Here is a 17,692-nt window from a genome sequence, read left to right on the forward strand (position 1 = left end):
ATCAGACACCAAAGTGAAGTGCGAATGAAATGGGTGGCTTTTTATATGGTAATCATGCGACAGTAGCAGATGGGTTAATGTGAAAATTGGGCGTGGGACGATGCCAAATGGCAACCAGATGGTCAAGTCGCCATATTTGCGGATTTCCGATTGGGCAAATCAGGTCAATTTATTTGATCTGACGTACGAATAAAATAAACACAGACGATGAACTGTGTGCACTGTGAGCAGAGTCAACTTCGTTCGACAAGTGTTCGGCAAATGTGCAGCACCTATAACCTAATAGAAAGAATAATGTTGTTTACATTGAAGCTATTTTGAAATACAACCCGTTCACCCGGAATTCCGTATTCACAGTTGGCAATGTTTGAGCACATTAATTGATTAACGCGCACTTTCAGTAAGCGCTAAGGGGCGCACGAAGTACTTACATCCGGACCCAACGTCAACAAACGCAGTTTAAAAAATTACTGTCTGTTTTCAAGCCATTTGCCTTCACCTGTCACTCCGTGGTGTTGTGCATGATTTTAATTCGTGTTCTAGACAATCCCTCTAGAAAATCTTACAAATTTGAAAATGTCGAAAGCCAATTGGTGGCCTATTCGATCCGCAAAGATCGATCATTATTATTGGTGAGCTGTTGATGATCATCCCATTCTACACGTATAAACGACGTGCTAAGATCCAGTTAGCCAAGATCAGTTTGATATCAAACAGCAAGAGGAATTTATAGCTTTAAAACCAGGGCACTGCACCAAATCGATAATTTTTCCTATTTTGATGTTCCAAAGTGTGTGAAATAATTTTTTTAAACCTACTAAAAATAGGGAGAACCAAATTTGAAACATCCATTAACAAACAAAAAAGAATATCACGATTTCCCTGGACCTTGTAAGGCCTTAATTTACGCACGTAGAAGAAAATACACAAAAAAAAAAAATCCAACGTACTTCAATTCGATTTGAGCAAATCGTATAATACCAACGGTGAAACAAAATAAATTTAGTTGCGATCTTAGACAAGTATGAACAACGGAATTTTACAAATGCGCTACTGGAAAGGGATAATTTGCGAAGGGCCGTGAACAAATAATTTGTTTGGTTCTTTGACGTTTAAGAAAAATGGGTCAGAAAAACGCGAAGAATGTTATAGATGATGCGCGCAAAGCTTTACTCACATGTTGCTGCAAACAACATATCCATGGAGCGCCATAATTCCCAAGACGAAGGGGAGACGACGCCACTATGGAGAAGAATCAGAATAATGCCTGTGATGAAATGGAAGTCAAAATAATGTTGCGGTTAGTTTAATAGAAAAAAATGAAAGCAAAAGGCAACCTTACAATTGAAATTTTGTTGTTTGTTGGAACATTTTTGAATTGTAAAAAGGACTTCCAGTTCGTAGTCAGTGCTGTTGCAAACATAGTGTCTTAGCAAGTTGGTCCAGCGTTCGAAAGTAATGTAGTTCATTTCCGAGTCATGTTCTGAATTAAATTAAGCGGAAATAAACCACACAACTCTAATTTGAAAAGAGAGAAAAGGGTAAAAGTTATCTTGCCTTCCATGGAACATTTAAAGAGTGCGTTGGTCAAGGTACGGATAAAATCGCAATTCACCTCAAAATTGTGTTTCTGTTAAAAGTTTGGAATGATAACAATGATGATAAATGAGATAATTAATTTAAAAAAATGAAATCAAGACCTGGATCCATGTGTAGACTTCATTATCAGTCAATTGATTAGCATCTCTCAAGAACTTTTCCAGGCTACACTGGAAGTCGATGTTAACTTGGCAGGTAGGAACTGGGTTACTGTTAGGCATGCGTGCAAAGCCACTATCCTTTGGTAAAGAATCAAATTTGGAAAGAAATTCCAGTTCCTAAGCAACAAATTTCAGATTAATAAAAACAGGATTGATGAAACACATGCATTATAAGCTACCTTGTGATGATTGCGGAATGCGATCAGATCAACATCATGTGGCAGAACACTGATAAGGGATGCGTTCGAAAAGATAAACAATCTTTCAGCTTCGGCAACACCCTATACAACAATAGATGTTTATAGTTCTCTTAATTACACTTATCACAAAATATTAAGAATAATAATCATCAACGGAAGAGAAAAACTAGTTAAAATTTTACCTGGACAAGTACTAATTCCTTCAGGACCGCAGCTACAAAATCGGCAGCCAAGGGCGAATTCAGTACCGACGACAACTGTGGAAGAAATTTCAAATTGATCACGCCTTCTTCAAACAGAGGCTCGACCAGTTCAACCGCTGATTCCCATAGTAACTTGGGGAAAATCACCATCCAATCTTCAGCCCCTTGGAGGAGTTCTGTAAATCTGAAAGAAGACAACCTGGCTTTGAAAAGTCTTTCAACCACAAAAAAATTCATTGGCAGAATTCAACTCACCCTTCTTTAAGGTCCGATGTGTTAAAAAGGTTTCTCTTAACCATTTCCTTGAACAAAGTGCTAGTCGCCCTACGTTCTTCTCTTCCAAGTTCATTAACGAGAAGCAAGCACTGGTTAATAAATCTGGCTACGATTGATGGATGCAACCATTCCTTCACGCCAAGAACTGCATCCTGAAGAGAATTATTATAACACACATAAAAGAAGAATGCATTTACGTTTTTACCTCGATGTTTTTATCATTGGTGAAAAATGTACATAGGAGGACGAGTGATTTTAGTGCAATTTCGTCGTTCGTTAGAGTAAATTTGCCCAATGGTACATCTAAATATTCAAAGCAATCAAAGTTTTAGGCTTTTACATCGCAATTTTTCTAATGTTACCTTGATAGATTTCTCGAGTTAACTGTGGCGATTCAAGACTTTCAAGTACGGGATCAGCAGCGGAGTTTTCATGGGATTGCTGACTAGATGAACAAACAGGGATATCTATTCGAAAACAAATAAATTAGAAATATAATTCGAAAAATGTTCAGAAGTGAAATTCTATCTGCTTTGAGACTGAAATAACATAAACATCATAGAAAATTTACATCGCAGCACTATTTATCGACATCAAAACGCTGTTAAATACCAGATGTCTGTGAGGGATGCGAATCTTGTTCGAGATGATCATCCTGGAGCGGGAAGAAAGCACTTTCTGAGGCTGCAAGCGTCATCGGTTCGTCTTTTTCAACATTGTCACCGTCTTCCAGGGATTCATCCACATTTTGTTGCTGTCTAGGTGAGTCGCAGATATTCTGTTCCCGGATCGGGTAGGATTTGAACTGGAAATCTTGAGTTGCACCAGGATAGCTCTCGGTCGTTGGTTGGAACTCCTCGTTAGACGTTTCTCGCCTCAAAGAATCCAAGCATTTTAGATTTTGCTTCTTAAAGATCCAGTCGTGATTGCGTACATCAATAACGTGTTCAATTCGGGAACGAAGATAGTCTGATATTCCGCTTTTGGTAACAACGGATTCCAAAAAATTGAATGCGATATTCAAATTTTCCAGGTTCTGCATTCAAAGAAATTTAAATTGAAAAACAATTGAGAAGAGAAGTATTAGAAAAAGCATATTGGCCTACCGAGATAGCAGGGAACTCTTTCATTTCCACCCGATACTCTACTGCCTTGCCGACCGTAGACAATAATATGCAAAGACAATCCAGCGACTCTTCATCTTCGATTTCAGCTCGAGTCAATAGCCGACACATACAACTATTCAAAAAGTTGCTTGAAACAACGCGGTACTTAAATAATTCACCGATAAACCTGACAGAAATAGTGGTATAGATTTTCAGAAAACTGCCCGCGGTTCAACATTTAGGCTACCTTGTGATTATTGTTGACTTATTCCACACTTGCTTCTTCGTAAAAAAAAAAAATAGAATTACGGATATGTTTTTATCAAATAGTACATTGAAATTCTTTTTACCGTTTCGGCGTTCTCAATTTCTTTCTTTTTTTCGACAACATCGACCGGGGAGTGTCTTTCCCGATCAAAATGTTTCTGGCACTGATAAATCAGCAGCGCACGGAAATTTGTTGTTTTAGCTGGGTTTAAAGCAGATGCAACTTTTCTATGCGACAAGGCAGAACAAATTTTTGCTAATAACGGCAGGTAAAAAGCCTTTTCAACCAGAACCTAAAATGAAAACAGACAAATTAATTGATTGGAAGAAATTTAACGTAGGATAATAGTACAACAATACATTTATTTACATACCTTTTTACAAATTAGCTGGGACATTTCTATTAACCTTTCTTCAGTATCAATAGTTAACGCTTTAACTTGTTCTTTTCTTTGTTGAATGTTAGCCCACGTTAATCCTTTCAAAATATCTTCGAAGGATATCGGATAGGCCTGAAGTTCAATTAAAAAAGGAGTTAATTTTAGATGGGACATTTATTAATAAACAAACCGAAATTATCTGTTCATTTTTATTTCGTTGATCGTCTGGACAGTGGACGCAAAACGTTTCGGGCAACTGTTGCGGCTTCTTAAGGGATGCAGGATAATATCGAAGTTCTAGTAGGAATTGTCGATCATATCGCTTGACTCCTTCGGGATTTACTGTGCCTACTCGATCTACTGAAAGTATCAGTTAAAGCCACTTAGATTGAGCGAGATACACACATAGTTATTCAAATTATTAGCTTACTGTCCTTCAGTGTGTTCGTTAGCGACAGACTTTCATAAGGCGATGAAATTGTCACTTCCCCGATGACACAAGACGAATCGACACTGTTTTGTTGGTTAATTTCAGCTGTTACCTGCACAATTTAATTACTATTAAGAACTGATAATATTCTAGCATATAATAAATCTTCTCATTTCTAGGTTTAATGCACCATAATTGCATTGACAGTACTAAAATACAATGGAAACTTAATAACATTTTATACATACTTTTGATAATCTGGTTTTCAAGACAGCCCCATTCAACTTGGCCAAACTGCAACAAAGAAGCACATTTGATTTTTGTAGATTTTAAAAATTCTAATTGGATTATAATCATTAATACTTCTTCTTTTCAGCTAACTCTTCATTTGTCCCCCAGAATGAAGAACAAACATCCAGTAGAGTTTCAGTAGACTCAAGTGTTTCAATTATAAGACTGCAAGTCCACACAAAAAATGAAATGGAATAAGTGTTTCATCATACAAAATCAATCACCTACCTGACAGAATGTTTGGTAGCGAAAAACTTGAACCCCATATCTGCCCAGCTAAAATGCTGTAGAGCCACGTTTTGAACATGATCTCGAGCAGAGACATGATCAATGATTGCCTGAAATTAGAAGCAGAACAGATATTACTAGGATAACTCCAATGGAATGTTTTCAATACCTTCAAAGGATTGAATTCTTGCTTATGTTTTAAAAGCCTTTCATCTAGCTGATGCAAAAATCTCAGGTCTTCATATCCTTCGTACAAGGTGTAACCTTTCAGGAGGGCATAGAATTGACCTTATATGATACAACACTTATGAGGAAAGAGTGTTATTGAAGCTTAAGTTTAAAAAATGCATTACACCAATAGGTCACAGTCAAATCAACGGCCTCGTACTCCTTAGCTATGTCCAAATACTTTTGGATGTCTTTCAGATTCGTGGGCAATGATGGCAGTGATTCCAAAGAGTTTAGAGTTGCCATCGTGGTTTATAAGTAATTTAAACCAAAAACTCGCATCAAAACACAATAAGTTAAGCGTGGGTAACATGTAAAACAAAAAACATTAAACAACCAGCACGTGACCACAGCTACGTGTGAAAACACCACATACATGCCAAAGGAATCAAATCAGTGCAGACTACCTCACTGAAGCTGGCTAGCTGCCGAGTGCCGGCTGCCCTAAGGCTGAAGGGGTAAACTGTGGGATGCAGTTTATTTCTGAGAAGGGCGGGGCCTAAAAATAATGTGGAAGTGGATATGAGGAACTTGAAGCCTTCGGTGCTTAGGGCATAATAGTGTATTGAACCCACACACACATAACAATTAAGGGTGGAATTACTGGATTATACCACTCAATACCTTGCACCTGAATACAAACAATTAATTGAAGAAAATGAAATTTGAAAATGTTTTAGATGTCAGTAGTAGGGTTAGGGCCTGTACGGTGTTGAATTTCGGAAGCACGAAATGAAATACATAGACTTGCCGTCATTCATTTCCAACAATTATTGAAGGAGACACACATTCAGGGGCCGTTACACAAACATGCTTACACGAATTTCCAAGTGCAATTGAACGAAGGTAAGCCAAAAAAATCCATCAGGTTCAAATCAAGGTACATTTGATTTCCCTTTGATGTGTAAATCTGGTTGACGATAGGTTCATTAGCGATAGAGGAGATGTAGGTGTCGAATTCATACAACTAATTAAGTAAAAAAGTGTCCATATTAATAAAGAACAGAAGAGTGCTATGAATAGACATTTAGATTCACTTACAAAAATGTCGGTAAATTCATTGATAACCGGACACGACATTTGAACGCGCTTATTAGCAGGTGCGGTAATGGTAAAGCGACAGATACTTCCAAGTACATCTGCTTCTGTGTTTTCAAGTGGGGTGACCGTTCCAGAGTCTACCGTTGCCTCTCCATCTCGGCAAACTATACAAAAAACAAAAGTAGTGTTAGCAATATTTGCTAACAGTTGAAACAGATGAAACTTTTTCCTTATAACTACAATTACCTTTGAAGTCCTTCGTTGGTGGAATTGTTATCGTCGTCCAATTACACTGAAAGGATTCACCTGGCCTTGATATTAAAGAAGATAAAACGTCTAATCGATTGTTTATCGATGTGTAAACCTTCCTGGATGCAAGAGAGTTTGGAATTTCGGCAGTTTCAAATAACTAAAGAACAATATGAGAATACTCCTAACCTGTTATTGGCCAATATTTAAAAATGCAATCATATTACACCTACTATCAGAGTGCTTTCAGAACCGATGTCGACATCCGTACAAGACATCTGAATGCGCTGACCAAGAGAAACGAAAATGGAGAATAAACAAGTTTTCAAGTGGTTCACAGTATTGGCTAATGATGTAATAGTCCCCTTTGTGGTCGTTGATTGTACGTTAACGCAGTCTGAAAATAAAAAAAAATTAATGCATAATTTGGGTTCTATAAATAATGATGGTTGAAATTACTATTGAAATCACTCGTCGCCGTGGTGGGTGTTGCTGTCATCCAATTACAATCAATTGGAAAATCTGTATCGGTAACTTGATAAGACATCAGTAGATCTACTTGATTGCTATTTACTGTTGTCTTGTTAAATTTAGGTTGAAACAAATTAAAGAATTTGAATTTTCTAACCTGTGATGAAGTATTGAATGAAGAAAAATGAATAATTTAATAAAAAGAGGCACGAAAAAAATTGCAGCTCACTTGTTAAAATAATAAATTAATCTAATAATTAAACTTACTGTAGATAGATCAAAATTTTTAGAAGCACCAAAAGAGCAAGACGACTGAACTTGACGATTGGGTGATGAATTGATGAAGAAGAAACATTCTCTTTCTTCGTTCACATTTGAATTTCCTACTGGTTCACGCAGAGTTTTAATGGAACCATTGGCTGCAGTCGTCTCACCATCTCGACACCCTGAAAAAAAATATTAAGACGATTATTTTGAACAGTTATTTGATCGCGAAACGATAAAAATGATAATCACATTTAAAATCTGTCGTTGTCGTGGGCGCCAGAATTGTTGTCCAATTACAATTAAATGTGTCTGCTGCGTTGACGACTCGATAAGTGACAGTCATTGCATTGCTGTAAGAGGTGTAAAGCCTGTTTGGTACGATTCTTCTGAAAGACTGAAGGTCGAGGGTTCCGTCGAACTATGAAAAAAATAACCACATGGACGTTTAAATATCGACATAATCTCCGTACATTTCTATTTAAAATTTCTTACGGTCAATGAGCTTGAAACTATTTCAATTCCTCCTGCGTTGTCTAAGACAGTTGTTATTGGAGTGAGTTTTGCGACCGAGCAAGACATCTGAACTTGTTGATTCAAAGGTACGACAATGGAAAAGCTGCACGTTCTCGGCGATCCCATTGCGACTGGTTTTAGCCCGTCTAATGGCTGAATGGATCCACTGGCCGCTGCTGAATTTGTGTCCTGACAAACTTTAAAGGATTTAATAGTTGTGGCGACTGTTGTGGTAACAGGCTTCCTGGTTGTCGTTCTGGTTTTCGGTCTGGTTGTCGGTCTGGTTGTCGGTCTGGTTGTCGGTCTGGTTGTCGGTCTGGTTGTCGGTCTGGTTGTCGGTCTGGTTGTCGGTCGTCGGGTTGTCGTTCTGGTTTTCGGTGGGGTTATCGGTCTGGTTGTACCGTTTGTGTTTAATTTAAATAATTAATAATACAATTTAAAATCTATAATTAATATAATTATTAAATAATTAATTTAATACAATTTAATACGAGTTTTGGTTCTTATTAGTGTTGATTTGACAGTTGTCAGTTTGGGTTTTGTAGACATTACTTGCCTCTTGGCCATTGTTTTAGTCTGAGCTTCCTATAATCAACGTAAACAAGAGATTTGCATAATAATAAAAAAACAAGGCGAATTGAAACAAACTTACCACGGCAATAATGATCAAGCAGAAGACGAGAACAAAAGTTAGGAGCGACTTCATTTTCCAACCTTATCGAAATGATGGCAAGAAATGCTCTGAAAAAGTTCTAGCAACCAGCAAGGTATTTATCTGCATCCATTCGTTGCACCAGTAAATGGAAGTGAATGCAGGCTTCCTGGTTGTCGGTCTGGTTGTCGGTCTGGTTGTCGATCTAGTTGTCGGTCGTCGGGTTGTCGGGTTGTCGGGTTGTCGGTCGTTGGGTTGTCGTTCTGGTTTTCGGTGGGGTTGTCGGTCTGGCAGTACCGTTTGTGTTTAATTTAAATAATTAATAATACAATTTAAAATCTATAATTAATATAATTATTAAATAATTAATTTAATACAATTTAATACGAGTTGTGGTTCTTAGTGTTGATTTGACAGTTGTCAGTTTGGGTTTTGTAGACGTTACTTGCCCCTTGGGAGTTGTTTTAGTCTGAGCTTCCTATAATCAACGTAAACAAGAGATTTGCATAATAATAAAAAAACAAGGCGAATTGAAACAAACTTACCACGGCAATAATGATCAAGCAGAAGACGAGAACAAAAATTAGGAGCGACTTCATTTTCCAACCTTATCGAAATGATGGCAAGAAATGCTCTGAAAAAGTTCTAGCAACCAGCGAGGTATTTATCTGCATCCTTACCTTGCACCAGTAAATGGAAGCGAATGGACACGTATTACAAAACTGCATTTGCACGACAATATCCATTGTACAAGTCGCACAATTTTCGAAGGATCTGTTGGGTTCAGCTGTATAGTTTCGAACCAGACACGCAGATTGGATTGACGCACGAAGTCTGGATACAAGGCTGCGCTAATTAACGGTAGAATGCATTACTGATTCTTATGCACATGCAAGAAAATTAGAAAAATGAAACACGTCAGACCTTGCACAGGAACTTACCGCGACAAGTGTTATTCCGGATGTACGTTGCCCCTTTTCGTTTATCGGGGTTAGAATATGTGCGACCGCTTTTTTATGAACACTGTACAGAAACACTCGGTTGTTGTTGTCGTCATCCAGTCAAAATAATTGGAGCGTCTGTAACCAACAGCAGTTTAATTTTTTTCCATTTGCTGCTGTCTTGTTAAATTTTGGTCGAAAATATGTCAGATCATCGAATTTGTAGAACTAATTATAGCTGAACTTATAGTAGATTGTTGGACAAGACATCTGAATTGGGCGATTGGTTGATGAAGAAGAGATATAGTCCAATTATATCCGCGTCATAGGTTTTTTTTTTTTTCATTTTCTACTGATCCACAGAGAGTTTTAATGAATCCATTATTGGCTGCAGTCGTCACAACATCTTGACACCATGAAATATAAAAATTAAAATTTCGGGGATTATTTGGGAATTCTTTGATCGAAGCGATAAAAATGATAATCACATTTGAGATCTTTCATTGCCGTGGGCGCCTGAATTGTTGTTCAATTGCAATCTTAAAATTTATGTCCGTTGCGTCGACGACTCGATAAATTAAAGCCATTGTAATTTTAAATCCTGTTTGGTACGATTACGTTCTTTTGGTAAAGGTCGAGGGTCCCGTCGAACTATAAAACAAATAACCACATGGACGTTAACTGACATAATCTCATAAGTTTCTATTTAAAATTTCTTACGATCAATGAACTTGAAACTGGAAAGTCCCATGTTGTTGAAGATAGTTGATATTCAGAGATTGCAATGAGTTTTGTGATCAAGCAAGACATCTTTTTGGATTACTTGCATTTATGAACGCTAACACGATGAAGGCAGAACAAAGATTATTTGTCACGGTACAGTTCACATTATATGCGTTAAAAAAAGTGCAACCTACGTTGCAAATAAAATATTTTAGAAAAATCGTGAGCATATTCGGTTTCAATTTGCACAACTATCAGGTTAAACTGCACGTGCACGTTAAACTTACTCAAAAATGAGAAGAGTGATGACGTGAAAGGGGGCGTTTCGTATACATATATCCATCCATACTGATTTATGTTATCAAACGTTTCGTCAGTGCATTCACATTCACCAATATTAATTTTTTGTGAACTACCGAGACTCTGGAACTACTGTAAAAATAGCTTTGTAATATGAATCATTAAAAAAAAACAAAAAAACATTAGGGGCACAGTGTGAGCACAGACTAGGATTAGATTCCCCTCTTACTCTTAGTCTGTGGTGTGAGAGTGCAAAGTCAAAAGTTAGGAAACCGAGTCCGTCGCCGAGTCGCCACTCGCCAACGCCAGGGCATACAAAAACGTAAACAACCAGTTGGCAACAGAGACGATGAAAAACACCCCCGTCCCTCCTAAACAGCCCAAAACACACACGTGTCTTTAAAGCCTAACACAAAACATCCTTGCTTTTTGTTAAAATAGTGTTGGTGTGACAGACTGGATACAAGTTTTTGACATTTCTAGAAAAGTTTGGAAATAAATATTGCTTGGTGATCAGTCGATATCCAACCAAAACCATGGGCTGCTGTCAAAACAGGGATCGTTGTTGTTCCATTTGGAGAATCGTTCAGTCTTCACTTGGAATATTTATTGGCATTTCCACAGCCTTTGTTTTCTATCACAATTTTGGAAATGCTCAAGCAGCTGGCTGGGCACTTACATCAGGTAAATTTCCATAGGAAACTCCTTCTCTGACAGGTATTATTAACATTCGTCTTCTGAATGTTTCAGGTGTATTTGCAGCGGCTGCCCTACATTTGGCAATTCTCATCCACAAGAAAACAATACATAGTTGGTATACAGTTTTGCATTTAAGGAATATTCAGGTAAATTATTTTGGCATCATCAATTCATGTTTTCAGTAAGATATTAAATCGTTTTACAGCTTTTAGCTTTTCTACTGACTGACATTAGTATTGCAGTCTTCGCATGGTATCTATTCTATGCAGCTTATTACAAAATTCGTAAGTAAAAAATTAAAATATGAGGCATTTATAGTAACTAACTTTTCTCATTAAAATCAGCCATGGTGCCAGTTGACAATAGTGCTATTGTCACCTCTGTATGGTAAGTGAATTGTAAGCCAAAAAATTAAATAAAGTTAATAATTTTCTTCCAACAGGGTTTTCATGACTGCCAAATGGACCTTTCTTGTTTGGTTGTTTGCAAGACTTGCAATCAGGGAAAAAGAAGACTATGAACTTACCTCTGACAGTGATAGTACTTGAGATTTTTATTTGTTTTTATCTGATCTGAATGTTTAACCTAATATTCATTACAAATATACTTAATCTCTTAAACAACTTAATAGTTGTTAATTTAACTTGTTTGAACCTTTCTCTTTAATGAAGACAAAACAATTTAAGGTGGAGTATCAGACCAAATTTTCTTGTATTGGCGCTTGATTGAGGTGCATATACCAAAGCCCTTACACAAACAATGGGTAAGTAAAAACGATTCGAATAAACCAAGTGGAAAGATTACATTCTACCCATAAAGCCATCTCACTAATGTACAAGATGAACGTCACAGGTAGAGTGCACTCTGAAAGAGAAATAGTACACGAGGGCGCAGTCTTCAAAGATTAAACTAAGATATCGTAGTTCTTCTCCGGGTATCATCCAATAGTGGGGAACGCGCTAAAATTTCGTGTTGCAAGAGAAGAAAAATCTGCACAAATAGAAGTCAACAAGATACAAGCGAGCACAAGCTGTCAAAAGACAACTTGGTGGATAACAAGGTCGAAACAAGTTGATAAAGTCCCAACCAAACACTTGCTTTTCTCCTGAACTCTTTTCTATGCCGATTGAAAAATTTTTTTACGGAAACTAAATGAAGAATTTCGAACTGTAGATGCTTCGGACCCGGTACATAACACTTCTGTCGGTTGGATGGAATAACTACCTCCATTCACTTCTTCTTGCCGGCCTTCTCGGCAGCCTTGGTGACCTTACCGCCAGCACCCAAATCCTGCACAGATAAGGAAAACAATAAGATTAGAATGTCACCAAACGAGCCTTAATTTCATTAAAAATCGCACCTTGAAGTTGACGGACTTGATGACACCGACAGCGACGGTTTGACGCATGTCACGAACGGCAAAGCGACCCAAAGGAGGGAAGTCAGAGAAAGACTCAACGCACAAGGGCTTGCTGGGAACCAAGGTGATCATGGCAGCATCACCAGACTTGATGAATTTGGGGTTCTCCTCAGTGGTTTTGCCGGTACGACGATCGCATTTCTCCTTGATCTCGGCGAATTTGCAGGCAATGTGGGCGGTGTGGCAATCCAACACGGGGGTGTAACCGTTACCGATCTGGCCGGGGTGGTTCAACACGATGACCTGAGCAAAGAAGTCAGCGGCACCCTTGGGTGGGTTGTTTTTGGAGTCACCAGCGACGAAACCACGGCGCAACTCCTTGACGGAGACGTTCTTAACGTTGAAACCGACGTTGTCACCTAAATATTTAAATAATTATTAGCTGACAGTAAGTAAAAATTTTGTTTGAAATTTACCAGGGACGGCCTCCTCGAGGGCTTCGTGGTGCATCTCGACGGACTTGACTTCAGTGGTCAGCTGGCAAGGAGCGAAGGTAACGACCATACCGGGCTTGATGACACCAGTCTCAACTCGGCCGACGGGCACTGTACCAATACCGCCGATCTTGTAGACATCCTGAAGGGGCAGACGGAGAGCCTTGTCAGTAGGGCGGGAAGGTGGGACGATAGCGTCCAAAGCTTCAAGCAGAGTCTTGCCTACAAGATAAATTCAAGATTAATAAAAACAATTCTGGACTGTATAATTAAAATAAAATTTACCATCGGCTTTGCCTTCTTTGCGCTCAACAGCCCATCCCTTGTACCAGGGGAGGTTGCTGGAAGCCTCAATCATGTTGTCTCCGTGGAAACCAGAGATGGGGACGAAGGGAACAGTGACGGGGTTGTAACCAATCTTCTTGATGTAGCTGCTGACTTCCTTCTTGATTTCCTCATAACGGGCCTCGCTGAAAGGTGGCTCAGTGGAATCCATCTTGTTAACACCAACAATCAACTGCTTGACTCCCAATGTGTAAGCCAAGAGAGCGTGCTCGCGGGTCTGTCCGTTCTTGGAGATACCGGCTTCGAATTCACCGACACCACCAGCAACGATCAAGACAGCACAATCAGCCTATATTTCAATTGAAAAATTAATACAGGAAGATTTTAAAATTGCAGAAAATTCCATTTATACCTGGGAGGTACCAGTAATCATGTTCTTGATGAAATCACGATGTCCGGGGGCATCGATGATGGTGACGTAGAACTTGGCGGTTTCGAACTTCCACAGGGCAATGTCGATGGTGATACCACGCTCGCGCTCAGCCTTGAGTTTGTCCAACACCCAGGCGTACTTGAAAGAGCCCTTGCCCATCTACAAAGAAAGAAAATTTAGCATTTTAATAATCAAATTACAATAGAGCATTTTTACCTCTTGGGCTTCTTTCTCGAACTTCTCGATAGTACGCTTGTCGATACCACCGCATTTGTAGATCAAATGACCAGTAGTGGTCGATTTGCCAGAGTCTACGTGACCGATGACGACGATGTTGATGTGAGTCTTTTCCTTGCCCATTGTTGATTGAGTTTAGGAGGATTTGTTGAACAAACTGAAACAGCTAGAAAAAAATTTAAGGAATTAGTAAGACAGTCAGCAAACTTCCAAAGAAACAATTTCAATCTTAACCGACCTAGAAGCTTGAAAGGAATGAAAGAATGAACTAGCTGTCACCCCATTTATACCTCGAGAATACACCATCCCTCTCAAAAATATCCCCACAAGGGTTAACCAAACCCCCCACCCCACCTACCAGGAGTTTAATCACCCCAAAATGAAATTCGCCCACCAAGACCTTGAAATATACTTAACAAAGAATTGCTGAGATATTCTCAAGGACTACTAACACATTTAATATCCAAAGTTAAAGGAAACTAAATCTTCCCATAGGAATGAACGGCCATTTGCTAACGGTACTTGGACACACTAGCAACAAAAGAAACGCCACGCCTAAGAGCTGTTACAAAAATTTCTCGTATTTAAAATTAAATCTGGAAGAGAATTGCACTGAACACTTGACGTAAATAAATCCGAACTACTTGTTTCCTAAAATCCAAAATGAAATAGTGAACACGAGAACTGTGAGCAATGGCGACCAAGCCCACATGTCGAGGCGAACCGGCCCACTTGACAGTTGCACCATCTTTTTCTCGAATGCAAAAAACTGTCACTTCCTGAAAATATTAATCCTCAAATAGCTATATTGTGAAGAGAATTCGAAACCCTATTCATTTAAGACATTGTTATAAACGGATTGACAAACTAAACAACGATTTCCGAGGATAAAATACGAGAGACACGTCAAAACGTGTGCTTACCTGATTGTTCCGTGGAAGAGAAGAGAACGAACTCGGAAAGGGAGCTGTTGGAATGAAGCTTGGTAGCTGGGCAGCCAATAGAAGAAGCTTGCTGGAGGATGGGAATAAAGACTACAGAGTTGCCTCTCGATTAATCATGTTTAATTTAAATTTTTAATAGTAATTTATGCAAAAAACTAGTAGAAAATCAGTTATAATTTTTTTAAATTTACTAGTTTAAATTATATGGGGGCTTTTCAAGGTTATTTGGACAATTTTTTCAACTTCGGGTTTTTCAGCTGTTCTCTGGGGATTTTCTATAAGGTTATTTTCTAAGTTCTGTTAAAATTCCTGTCATTCCCCAATGAATTATTAATTTTAGGTACATTTTACTTTAATAGAAGTAAACTTTAATGTTATTGAATTTCGAGATTTGAAATATTTTGATTTGACACCCTCTTGTTTACTCTTGAGAAAGATGGCCACCACCATCATGAACCGACTTTTCAATATTCCCAGCTTAATTTGTCAAAATGCTGCTCAACTACTTAAAAATGGGGTAATCCATTGATTTTTTTTCGATAGTTTGTGGTTTTTTGTAATTTATTTTTCATTAGGCAAATAACGCAGTGAAACTTGACCAGCCGGTTAGAAATAATTGGACTGATTGGAGAATGATCAAGGATAACAAGCGTCGAAAATTACTAGTCCAACATGCACCTGATCGTCTCCGTATGCAAGCAATTAAAAAGAACGACATTTTGCCAGCTGAAATTATTGTAATTATTATTTATCTTCATTCGATTCTAGCTTTGAGTTACATCCCAATATCGAGTAAAAGAACTTCACAGCTAATATATCTCCTAACTATACCATATCTATGATAATAGGTTGATTTTTAAAGCATTTAATGGACCAACCAATTTATTTGGGAGTTCCTTAAGTATATATGTTTTAATATTAATTCAGAAATGAACTCAGTGTATTCAGTACTGTACAAAACAAGCCAAGGAAATATTCATTAATGATTTTATTTGAAGGAAATTGGACAAAAGATGCTTGAACAACTTCCCCGAGACTCCGGCATAACTCGCGTCCGCAACCGCTGCGCCATCACATCTCGACCAAGAGGCATCGTCACACGATGGAGATTGAGCAGAATTGTCTGGCGTAGTTTAGCGGATTACAACAAACTATCTGGGGTTCAGCGAGCAATGTGGTGATCACGTAACATAAGTGTAATTCTAGAAAAAGTTCAAACAAAACAATAAATCTCTTTAATAGTCGTTGTATTGCTCCACACACCTGTATGTAATAACAAAAAGAGGTTTTGTAAACAATCACAAGTAACAAGTGTACTTTTACTCTAAGCCACTCTACATCTTGTAAATGTTGCTTTGATCTCCCAGTATTAAGGAAGGACACAGTTCCAAGCTGACTAGCCAATCTTACCAAATGGCCGTCAGGAACGGCCCAGGGTGTAACTGGTTAGGTTTGAAAAAAAGGAGGTTCTGATAACGAAAGAAATGTTACCTTTTTAAAGTCTTAACCAAAGGATTGATTTTGAGTAAATTTCCCCCATGGTCGCTGCTTGGCCGAACTAATTTTGCCTTCTCTCGAGAGGAACCTCAGCTTTAGTGTCTTTTCCTTAATCAGGGCCATTCTTTTCTGACTAGTTTTGCTGCCGCCAAAGGTACATTCAACATTGATTCGTCTTCGAGCGAGAAAGGTGTGGTGCATACTCAAAACATTCTAAATGAAAAAAATAAATCAGCTTGGCTTTACTATAACGGAAGAATTAGGAAGGTACCTCGTAGGTAACATGCTCTTCAACTTCAATGTAACCAAATCCTCTGGGCTGATTGGTTTCCTTTTCCAATGGAATCCGGACATTCTTGATAGGCCCACATTTGGCGAAATGACGGAGGATATCTTCTTTTGTAGTGTCGTACGACAAATTACCAATAAATAGGGTGTAGCCTTGAAATTTCTGTTTCTTTCTTTTTCCAGACTCTTCAGTAGCCTCAGCATCACCAGTTGTTTCACCTCCAACTACATTTTTCTTTTTTTTCTTTTTTGGAGGCTTTACAGGTGTTTCGGATGAACCTTCAATTGGCTGGGAAGCAGAAGAATCTTGATGAGTGGATGGCTCATCACTTTTTTCATTCGTCTTAAATTTCTTTTTCTGAATAGGGCTATTTAAAATTTGATTATCTTCACCTTCTTCAGCATATTCTATTTGTTGTCTTGAATTGCGAGAATTATAGGTAGATTTTGCACCTCTACTGGAATCTGCTTTGAACCCGAAACTGTTTTGAAACCTTCCACGTTCTTGACCGCCAAAGCTATCAAACGAGGATCCAGCACTTTCTGTGGTTGAAGCATTCGAGTTTTTGAATCCTCTAGCTTTCCACTCTGTAGCATTGTTTTGAGCGAATTTCTGCGCCTTGCTCATGTTGACCTTGAATATTTTTCGGTTTTACTGTTGCACAGATGCAGGGATCTGGGAGAGTTAATATACGTATTATAAACAAGTGTAACAAAATACTTTAAAAACCTTTATTTATTACCAGAATTGAGTTAAATTTGATTTGTTACCAAAAATTGTCAATACACTTTAAAAGAGAACGAAAATACGCGTGGTTGAGAAATGAAGTACTATCGATTATTGTGAATCGACTTTGAAGAGACCGCTGTCAAATTTCTTTCATTTTATTTTTATATGTTTTCATCAACCAAATTTAGACGTAGTGCAA

General features: G+C 38.2%; 8 protein-coding genes across 15 annotated transcripts in view; 2 read left to right on the forward strand and 6 right to left on the reverse strand.

Annotated features, from left to right (window-relative positions):
* The window catches only part of LOC124313778, a 311,762-nt gene that overhangs the window by 275,092 nt on the left and 18,978 nt on the right, over positions 1 to 17,692 (reverse strand). The gene's annotated exons all lie outside the window — the stretch shown is intronic.
* LOC124313335 (F-box-like/WD repeat-containing protein TBL1X) overlaps positions 1 to 17,692 on the reverse strand; it is a 258,370-nt gene that overhangs the window by 234,907 nt on the left and 5,771 nt on the right. The gene's annotated exons all lie outside the window — the stretch shown is intronic.
* LOC124312845 (eukaryotic translation initiation factor 4G-like) lies at positions 154 to 5,779 on the reverse strand. Of its 4 annotated transcripts, none has more exons than XM_046777345.1 (22): positions 5,495 to 5,779; positions 5,311 to 5,429; positions 5,142 to 5,251; positions 4,986 to 5,078; positions 4,871 to 4,916; positions 4,623 to 4,734; positions 4,383 to 4,549; positions 4,187 to 4,324; positions 3,896 to 4,105; positions 3,793 to 3,827; positions 3,546 to 3,732; positions 3,052 to 3,475; positions 2,802 to 2,906; positions 2,645 to 2,742; positions 2,419 to 2,591; positions 2,143 to 2,347; positions 1,940 to 2,041; positions 1,701 to 1,877; positions 1,558 to 1,630; positions 1,343 to 1,483; positions 1,178 to 1,267; positions 154 to 279 (listed from the first exon to the last, which is right to left on the reverse strand). In XM_046777345.1, exons 1-22 carry the CDS (start codon positions 5,613 to 5,615, stop codon positions 170 to 172), a joined length of 3,036 nt encoding a protein of 1,011 aa, XP_046633301.1. In that variant the 5' UTR covers positions 5,616 to 5,779; the 3' UTR covers positions 154 to 169. The 4 variants fall into 4 exon arrangements, with proteins under 4 accessions (XP_046633301.1, XP_046633300.1, XP_046633299.1 ...); XM_046777344.1 differs by having other exon boundaries at positions 3,793 to 3,824; positions 4,383 to 4,552; positions 5,495 to 5,778; XM_046777343.1 differs by having other exon boundaries at positions 4,383 to 4,552; positions 5,495 to 5,778.
* Positions 5,914 to 9,906, reverse strand: LOC124312981 (mucin-5AC-like). 4 transcript variants are annotated; one of them, XM_046777609.1, is made up of 11 exons: positions 9,504 to 9,906; positions 9,108 to 9,408; positions 8,940 to 9,040; positions 7,890 to 8,301; positions 7,647 to 7,815; positions 7,398 to 7,576; positions 7,119 to 7,287; positions 6,893 to 7,056; positions 6,657 to 6,819; positions 6,411 to 6,574; positions 5,914 to 6,336 (listed from the first exon to the last, which is right to left on the reverse strand). In XM_046777609.1, exons 2-11 carry the CDS (start codon positions 9,159 to 9,161, stop codon positions 6,184 to 6,186), a joined length of 1,728 nt encoding a protein of 575 aa, XP_046633565.1. In that variant the 5' UTR covers positions 9,162 to 9,408; positions 9,504 to 9,906; the 3' UTR covers positions 5,914 to 6,183. The 4 variants fall into 4 exon arrangements, with proteins under 4 accessions (XP_046633565.1, XP_046633567.1, XP_046633564.1 ...); XM_046777611.1 differs by having other exon boundaries at positions 7,890 to 8,162; positions 9,005 to 9,040; positions 9,504 to 9,839; XM_046777608.1 differs by lacking the exons at positions 8,940 to 9,040; positions 9,108 to 9,408; positions 9,504 to 9,906 and adding exons at positions 8,392 to 8,495; positions 8,563 to 8,716.
* LOC124313445 (heme transporter hrg-1-like) lies at positions 10,762 to 12,345 on the forward strand. Its single transcript, XM_046778375.1, has 5 exons — positions 10,762 to 11,210; positions 11,277 to 11,371; positions 11,431 to 11,509; positions 11,570 to 11,612; positions 11,668 to 12,345. Exons 1-5 carry the CDS (start codon positions 11,063 to 11,065, stop codon positions 11,771 to 11,773), a joined length of 471 nt encoding a protein of 156 aa, XP_046634331.1. The 5' UTR covers positions 10,762 to 11,062; the 3' UTR covers positions 11,774 to 12,345.
* Positions 11,918 to 15,058, reverse strand: LOC124313076 (elongation factor 1-alpha-like). The gene is made up of 7 exons (XM_046777792.1): positions 14,958 to 15,058; positions 14,014 to 14,200; positions 13,777 to 13,956; positions 13,365 to 13,713; positions 13,062 to 13,301; positions 12,586 to 13,004; positions 11,918 to 12,515 (listed from the first exon to the last, which is right to left on the reverse strand). The coding sequence occupies exons 2-7, from the start codon at positions 14,155 to 14,157 to the stop codon at positions 12,456 to 12,458; spliced, it is 1,392 nt and encodes a 463-aa protein (XP_046633748.1). The 5' UTR covers positions 14,158 to 14,200; positions 14,958 to 15,058; the 3' UTR covers positions 11,918 to 12,455.
* Positions 15,324 to 16,222, forward strand: LOC124313464 (28S ribosomal protein S14, mitochondrial-like). Its single transcript, XM_046778406.1, has 3 exons — positions 15,324 to 15,495; positions 15,554 to 15,715; positions 15,977 to 16,222. Exons 1-3 carry the CDS (start codon positions 15,415 to 15,417, stop codon positions 16,157 to 16,159), a joined length of 426 nt encoding a protein of 141 aa, XP_046634362.1. The 5' UTR covers positions 15,324 to 15,414; the 3' UTR covers positions 16,160 to 16,222.
* On the reverse strand, positions 15,901 to 17,619 carry LOC124313267 (uncharacterized RNA-binding protein C365.04c-like). 2 transcript variants are annotated; one of them, XM_046778099.1, is made up of 4 exons: positions 17,507 to 17,619; positions 16,747 to 17,439; positions 16,470 to 16,688; positions 15,901 to 16,180 (listed from the first exon to the last, which is right to left on the reverse strand). In XM_046778099.1, the coding sequence occupies exons 2-3, from the start codon at positions 17,389 to 17,391 to the stop codon at positions 16,482 to 16,484; spliced, it is 852 nt and encodes a 283-aa protein (XP_046634055.1). In that variant the 5' UTR covers positions 17,392 to 17,439; positions 17,507 to 17,619; the 3' UTR covers positions 15,901 to 16,180; positions 16,470 to 16,481. The 2 variants fall into 2 exon arrangements, with proteins under 2 accessions (XP_046634055.1, XP_046634054.1); XM_046778098.1 differs by lacking the exon at positions 15,901 to 16,180 and adding an exon at positions 16,209 to 16,241.

Source organism: Daphnia pulicaria, chromosome 9, assembly GCF_021234035.1.
Source record: "Daphnia pulicaria isolate SC F1-1A chromosome 9, SC_F0-13Bv2, whole genome shotgun sequence".
Lineage (NCBI taxonomy): Eukaryota > Metazoa > Arthropoda > Branchiopoda > Diplostraca > Daphniidae > Daphnia > Daphnia pulicaria.